The sequence below is a fragment of the Chrysochloris asiatica genome, unplaced genomic scaffold (assembly GCF_000296735.1).
Source record: "Chrysochloris asiatica unplaced genomic scaffold, ChrAsi1.0 scaffold00072, whole genome shotgun sequence".
In the NCBI taxonomy this organism is placed as follows: Eukaryota; Metazoa; Chordata; class Mammalia; order Afrosoricida; family Chrysochloridae; genus Chrysochloris; species Chrysochloris asiatica.
This window is the reverse complement of record NW_006408590.1, coordinates 12435135-12442703: the sequence shown is the minus strand read 5'-3', so window position 1 is coordinate 12442703 and position 7569 is coordinate 12435135. Positions and strand designations below refer to the sequence as shown.

Below are 7569 nucleotides of genomic sequence, written 5' to 3'. Positions count from 1 at the left end.
AAAAAAAAAAAGTGATTTTGTAGACTGGTGGCAGCAGTCACCTTTTAAGAAGCCTCTTACTGCATGTGGATTGCTTCCTATAGTGTTCCTGCTTAGAAAACTGAGGCCCGATATGATTATACGGGAGAAGGAGATGAAGCCCAGAGCTCAGTCTACAGAGTGACGAGAAAGAAAGAGCACAGGTATTAGAGTCAGAGACTGCTGTGGTGCTGCAAGGTCGATCTGAACCACAAGGCTGGCAGTTCAAGTTCACCCAGTCACTCTTTGGAAACCCTATACAGGGTCGCCAAAAGTCAGCACCGACTGGATGACACATTTAACAACGACAACATATTCTAGATTTAAGGCAAATGGCTCTACTTCTCTGCGCTCCCATGTCATTATAAGCAAACATGGGAATAATTAACTCTGTAGGACTACTGTATGCAAAGCTCCCAACACAGAGCCTGGCTCTCAGTGAGTGCCTACCAAATGCTAGTCCTACTCCCTTTATAAAGAACTTTAAATGGAGGGTACAGAAACATCACACCAAGCCAGGCTCCTTTCCGCATTTAACTGTGAGAAGCTTTGACACTCAGGCAGCGGCAGCTGGCACCAATAGCAGGTACTCCACAGTAAGTGTCTGGGTAGGAGGAGGGGGTCTGAGTCATAATCTCTCTGGCATGTTCAGTTCCTAATCCACCTCCGTCCTGGTATGTCATCCCCCACATTGTGAACCATCCGGCACCCAACATCTTACAGAAAAAAACTGGAAGGTTTACACCATTTCCCAGACCAGACTCCAGGTTATGAGGACAAAAGCATTCTCAGTGTCAGCTGGCTCCTGCAAGTGTGGGAGGGGCGAAATGCAAGTGCTGAACACCAGCTGGCTGGGCTGGGTCCTGATCTGTATCTCAGATGCCTTTGGCTTAATGGACACAGAGGACAGAAGTCTCAAAGGCCGGAAAAGGAAGATTTTAAACGTTCTTGTCTGCAGTTCGGGAAAAACAACAAATTATGTGTTCTAAGTCATAAAACAGAGAGGGGAAAAGTAGATATGACTTTTCTCCTGGCATATTAGGACCCTGCTCTGTTTTTGATGGGCAGGCTTAATTAGATCTTAATGTAATATTCAGACAGATGGTCATTAATGTCCCTCCAACTTAGCTCAAGGAGAATGAAATGCTTGGGGTACCAACACCCAATCAATTTCCAAAACAATACTTACTTTAGGGTCTGAGCTCTTGAATTTTAACCTTTCCACCAACTCGATCAGAGCTGCTTTCAGTCCGCCTGGGTCTTTGCTCTAAAAGAAAGAAAAGTCAGAGCTCACTGGACAGCATTTTGTTGCACTCTCAAACACAAACAGCATTTCAGAGAACAGTGAAAAGGAAAGCAATTTTTTTTTCTTCTTATCAGCCAACAGTACTGAACTGCCTTGCTCCTCTTCTTTCTCTACAGACAAAGAGGGTCGGGACAAAAATTGCCCAATGACCTGGGAGAAGGATTGAACTGAAGATTAAATGAGATTTGTACAGGCTGACTCATTGCTTCATCTCAGGCTCAAGTGTGCCAGTGAGGGCCAAGGCTCTGAAGATATCTCCGTGTCTACTTTATGGCTGAGGGAGTTTTGTTTTCAATCTCTGCATGTCAGACATGGAAGTGTCCAATATTAAATATTTTTATACAAGTAAAAACAAGGGGGACCGAATCTTGGGATTTAATTGGAAATGGTATTAGAGTAACTGTTTAGAAGCCTAAGTCAGACAGCTAAGATTTGAATTTGGGATCTATCATGTATAAATTGACTAATTTCAAATGACTGAATTTCTCAAAACCTCTTTTTCTATAAAGAGGGTTTTTTTGTTTTGTTTTTTGTCTTTAAGCTCAATGGGAAGAATGTTGGTAAAGCTACTATCACATGACCCATATTTGTTATTGTTGTTAAGTGTCATCGAGTCAGTTCTGAGTCACAGGGACACTGTATAAGGTTTCCAAGAAGCAACTGGTGAGTTTGAACTACCAACTTTATGATTAGCAGTCCAGTGTTTATCCTACAGTGCCATGCCAGGAGTCCAAAAATAGATTAATTTTAATAATACATTTTATATCATTATCATTGCAACATATAAGTTCAACATGAGACAGTCTCTCTCTATATATGACATCTAATATGGATTTCATACTTGCAGTCCTAATCAATTTGCCCTAGCCACGTTTCAAGTCCTCCATAGTCCTGGTGTAAGGAGCTCTGGTAGCGTAGTGGTTACGAATCGGGCTGTGAACCGCAAGGTCAGCAGTTTGAAACTACCAGCGGTTCCGCGGGAGAAAGCAGCGTTCTGCTCCCGTAAAGATTTACAGCCTCAGAAACCCAGTGCAGGGTCGCTATGAGTCAGAACCGACTCCACGGCACTTAACAACAACAAAGTCCTACTGTGGCACTGTAAGAAAAGCACTGAACTGCTAACCACAAGGTTGGCAGTTCAAACTCACCAGTTGCTCCTTGGAAATCCTATAGAGTCGCCGTGAGTCAGAACTGACCTGATGGAACTTAACAATAACAACAGCATAGTCATATAGTGAAGCATGTTAAGATAGGCACTGAACTGCTAACTGCAAGGTCAGTGGTTCAAACCAACCCACCAACTGTTTCTAGGAAAACCTATGCAGGGTCACGATGAGTCGGAATCCACTCAATGCCACTTAACAACAAAAGCCACATGTAAGGAGCCCTGGTGACACCATGGTTTAAGCAATGGGCTGCTAACCACAAGGTTGGTAGTTCAAACCAAGCAGCTACTCTGTGGAAAAAAGATGAGGCTTTCTGCTCCCACAAAGATTTACAGCCTCGGAAGCCCTATATAGGGTCGCTGTGAGTCGGAACCAACTCTGAAGGCACGTAGTGACAACAACAAGGTGCAGTTCCACTCTGTCCACAGGGTTACTCTCAGTCTGAATTGACGCGATGGCAGTGGGTCTGTTGTTTTTTTGTCGGTTAAAAGCCAGCTCTATGTGGCTAGTGGTCGCTGTGATGCTCAGCACCTACTACACACAAACTCTGGAGTCCCACTAAAAACTCAAGGCACACCCACAGCCATCAAGGTGCTTCCCAGTCATAGGGACCATGTAGGGCACAGTAGAGCAGTCCTGTAAGGTATCCATAGCGATAAATCCTTCTCGCTTTCCCCTGAGAGGATCTAGTGGGTTCATATCACTTACCTTTCAGTTAGCAGACAAGCACTTTAACCACGCTGTCTTGATTCCAATCCCAACTCTACCATTAGCTGTATAACCACAGGCAAGTCACTTAGTCTCTCTGTGCCTATTTAGCTATAAAATATGGCAAATAATAGTACCTATTCAGCTGCTCCTCGGAAACCCTATACAGGGTCGCTATGAGTCAGAATCAACTCAACGGCAGTTAACAACAATTCATAGGGTTGGGATAAAGTTAAATAAGCTAATTCCTGTCAAAGTACTTAGAGAAGCGCTGGCACCTTGCAAACACAATGTGAGACTGAGATCTTTATGATTACTCTCTATCTCGCTCACAAGGTTTAAAGTTATTTAAGAGCAAGAACAACACTTTTTTTCTAGTTCTTGAGTGCAGCGTCAAGTAGGTGTCTTTAGAAGTTGGCTGAATGAACATCCAATACTAAGGCATGAAAGGCTTAATAATAATTCATGACATATATGTAGCACAATCTAAAGTCACATGATTTAGTTTCTTTTGTATCTACAGATCATCACTCTCACTGTACAAGCAAACCTGAAGAAGTAAAATGGCTCTAGTTTTTATGTTGTTGTTGTTGTTAAGTGCCGTCAAGTCGGTTTCAACCCATAGCGACCCTGAATAGGGTTTCCGAGGCTGTAAATCTTGAGAGGGTTTCCGAGGCTGTAAAAAAGATGAGGAGCAGATCACCTCATCTTTCTCCCGCGGAGCAACTGGTAGTTTCGAACTGCTGACCTTCCGGTTCGCAGCCCGATTCGTAACCACTACGCTACCAGAGCTCCTTCATGGGAAGGGACAATAAAGAAGTATAAACACTACAATTATGTCTTACTCAAAATGGGCCTCAGAATCAGTGATGTTTTCCAAATTTCAGGAAATAGTAAGACCCTATTATATGGATTGGTTTTGTTGGTTATGTGCCATGGAGTCGGTTCCGACTCATAGCAACCCTGTACAGGGTTTCCGAGGCTGTAAATCTTTATGGGAGCAGAACGCCTCATCTTTCTCCCGCTAAACAGCTGGTAGTTTCAAACTGCTGACCTTACGGTTCGCAGCCCAATTCGTAACCACTATGCTACCAGAGCTCCTTATTATATGGATTAAAATATACTAATAGCTGAATTTCCCCCCCTCTAGCCTTTCTTTCCTCTCAAAACTATGTAGTCAAATCTGATAGAAGATGATGACAGAAGATGACTTAGACTCAAACTGGCACCTGCTTCAGATGTGCTCCCCAAACACCAACATCTCCATTCAGACGTGCCTCTACGTTTTAATAATTTGTATTTTTAAAGATGATGGTTTACCACTCTCCTAATTTCTGCATCAATTTCAAGTCTTTGATTTCTGTGGTCTCAGACAGCTGGGAAACGGAATCCGCAGGTCACACATGAGGGGGTGGGCAAGACCTGAAGTCTCTAACAAAGGGTTAAGTTGCCAAGCATAATCCTGCTTGTGTAAGACGAGGGTGCAAGAAAGCCTGTTCACTGGCTGAAGAAGCAGGTCACTTGTCCCTGCCAGTGCCCATTTGAAGCTCTCCAGGAAGAGTCCTGATGTGTTTGGACATCCCCCCTGGCTTAGAGGACAAAAAGGAAAGCACCAAAGTGGCCTTAAAATCTTCACAACAGAAACATGAGGACGATGATGAAGGAATCCCTAAGAAGCAGACAGCCTATGTGCAGGCAGATGTGTCTTGTGCAGAGAGATAAGGAACCCTTAGCCTTCTTTTCATAAAAATGCAGAGTGTCAGCAGAATCCTGCCTCCTTTTCACAGAGCGGTGGAGGCAGTGGAGGGAGCAGCGTTGCCTACCCAAGGGAAAGAGTCTCAGAGAGCCTTCCTTCAGGAAAGCACCATTCCACCTCCCCATACCAAGCTCACTGCCACTGAGTCCATTCTGATTCCTATCAACCTTACAGAAAGAACAGAGCACAACTCCCCCTCGGTTTCCCAAGGCTGCAGTCTTTATAGAAATAGACTGCCACATCTTTCTCTCACTCCACCTTTCTACCTACTCTTCAAGAAGCAGTCTCAAATGCTATTTGGACTCTGTGTTGAACCTCCTATTGTCTTTTTTAAAGCACAAAACAAGCAGGTGGTCACAGGGAGAAGCTCCTCTGGGTAGACCCCGGCAGCTGCAAGGCTAAGGCAGGAGGACAAATGGAAAGCCCTGCCTAAAATCCACCCCTTTCTTTCCCACACCTCAAACCACCTTATGCACATGTAACAGACCCCAGCCACCATAGCCAAGCTCTGGCCACACCTGAATTTAGGAATTCATAATCCCTTTACCATGTTCAGTTCCTTAAGGCTTGGACCATTGTTGGGAAGTAAGAATCTCTGAAGGCCCTCGAGGCTGGTTCAGGACATTTGGGTCCTGGGTCAAATACCTTGGGTCCTGGGTATGTGGAATGTGGTCTAGAAGGGGAAGGGCTTGACTGGAGAAGGTGCTTTCAAAAGGGGCTTTAGGAAGGCGCATAGGGATGTCTGGGTCTAAGGGTAGTAGTATCTGGGTAAGGGAGTCCACAAATCTAAGACTGGTATTAGATTTTAGTTAGCTCTTTGTTTGCAGAGACCAACCGTCAGTCAACAGTCAACCAGAACAAGAGATTCTATCCTCCTAGCATAGAAGGATGTCATGCTGGGTAAGATGGAGGGTCAGAGAAAAAGAGGAAGACCCCCAACGAGATGGATCAGCCAGGTGGCAGCATTGATGGCCTCAAGTGTGGCAGCGGTAGTGAGGTTGGCCCAGGATCGGACATTGTTTCATTCTGCTGTGCATGGGGTCGCTATGAGTCGGTTCCGACTCAATGGCACCTGACAACAACAACAACAACAAGGGTAGTGGTTACGACTCGGGCTGCAAACCGCAAGGTCAGCAGTTTGAAACTACGAGCTGCTCCGCGGGAGAAAACTGAGGCTTTCTGCTCCCATAAAGATTTATAGCCTCGGAAACCCTGTACAGGGTCTCTATGAATCAGAACTGACTCCACGGCACATAACCACCACCACCACTTTCCTTAATCACTGCTAGGAAACCCTATACAGGGTCACTATGAGTCAGAACCAACTCAATGGCACTTAGCAACAACTTTTCCTAAAGGAGTCCTGGTATGGCGCTGTAGGATAAGCGCTGGACAGTTAATCACAAGGTCAGTGATTCAAACCCACCAGCTGCTGCTATGAAAAACTATATAGGGTCCTTATGAGTGGGAACCGACTTGATGGCACTTAACAACAGACACTTGGTTCCATAAATGGCCAGAATCAACTAGAACTGTGTGTGGGGGTAGCAAGCATTGGCTAAGAAGGGAAATCTGCCTGATACCTGCACTTCTCCACCCTCATCCTACCCAATGCGTTCCAAGAACAAAGGGGTTCAATGCAAGCAGATCTTGTTTGTGCAACTCCTTCCTCCCCCAAGAGAGTGTAGGATACAAAAAGGCAAGTGCTATGTTGTGACACCCACCCCTCAGAGTTTCATCAATCTGTGGAGGTGTGGAATGTTTCACAAAAGCCAGCTTCTAGGGATGAGTCATAATAAAAGCAAAGAAAGGACAAAATGACTTCCATTTGAAGGTATTCTTTACTTCCCAAAGCACTTCAGTCGCTCTTTTCTTTGGCATTTCACAAAAACCCTAAAAAGCAGCCTTTTCTCACTTTACAGCTGAGAAAAACGGCGGGTGGAAATCAAGCAATGAAGCCGGAGATCAGAGCTCACATGCTCTTTCGGTGGCATTTCACAGTAACTGTAAGAGACCATGTATTCTCGCTTTACAATGGAGAAAACGGCTCTGTGGAAGTCAGATGATGTGCCCCAAATCAAAGAGCTAGTCAGTGACAAAACCAGGTTCAGAAAGATCCAAATGAAAAACATGTAACAGAAAAAAAAAAACGCTCTGAAGGATACACAGAAAACACAAAAGGAATTCCTGTAAATCAGGAAGACAAACAAGTACCAAAGAAATCCCAACAAAGGGTATGAAAACAGAAATGTCAAACAGCTAATACGTTTATGAAAAGATGGACAAGTAGTAATTAAGCAGTAATTAAGACATCATTTCTTACCCATGAGACTAACAAAAAATTTTCAGTCTGTTAATATCAAGTATTGAGAGGTTCTGGGGAAATTGGGCACTTTCATATGCTGCTGACAAGAGTCACTTGAAGTAACATGCTTGGCAAATTCACTTCTCCCTTTCTACCCCTGAGAAATCCTAGCACATGTGTCAGTCAAGAAGGTAGGCACAGACTGTACTGAAAAACTGGAACCATGGGGAGAGTCCATCAGAAAACAAACAATGGACTACTAAGTAACAAAAAGGAGCATGTGGATCTATATGTAGCTATATGTATCTAT

General features: G+C 44.3%; 1 protein-coding gene across 1 annotated transcript in view; it reads right to left on the bottom strand.

Annotated features, from left to right (window-relative positions):
• Positions 1–7569, bottom strand: part of TRIM44 (tripartite motif containing 44) — a 56924-nt gene that overhangs the window by 35297 nt on the left and 14058 nt on the right. The window contains exon 2 of the mRNA XM_006864914.1: positions 1208–1285. Within this exon, the coding sequence (XP_006864976.1) occupies positions 1208–1285 (78 nt within the window). The remainder of the gene's footprint in view (positions 1–1207; positions 1286–7569) is intronic.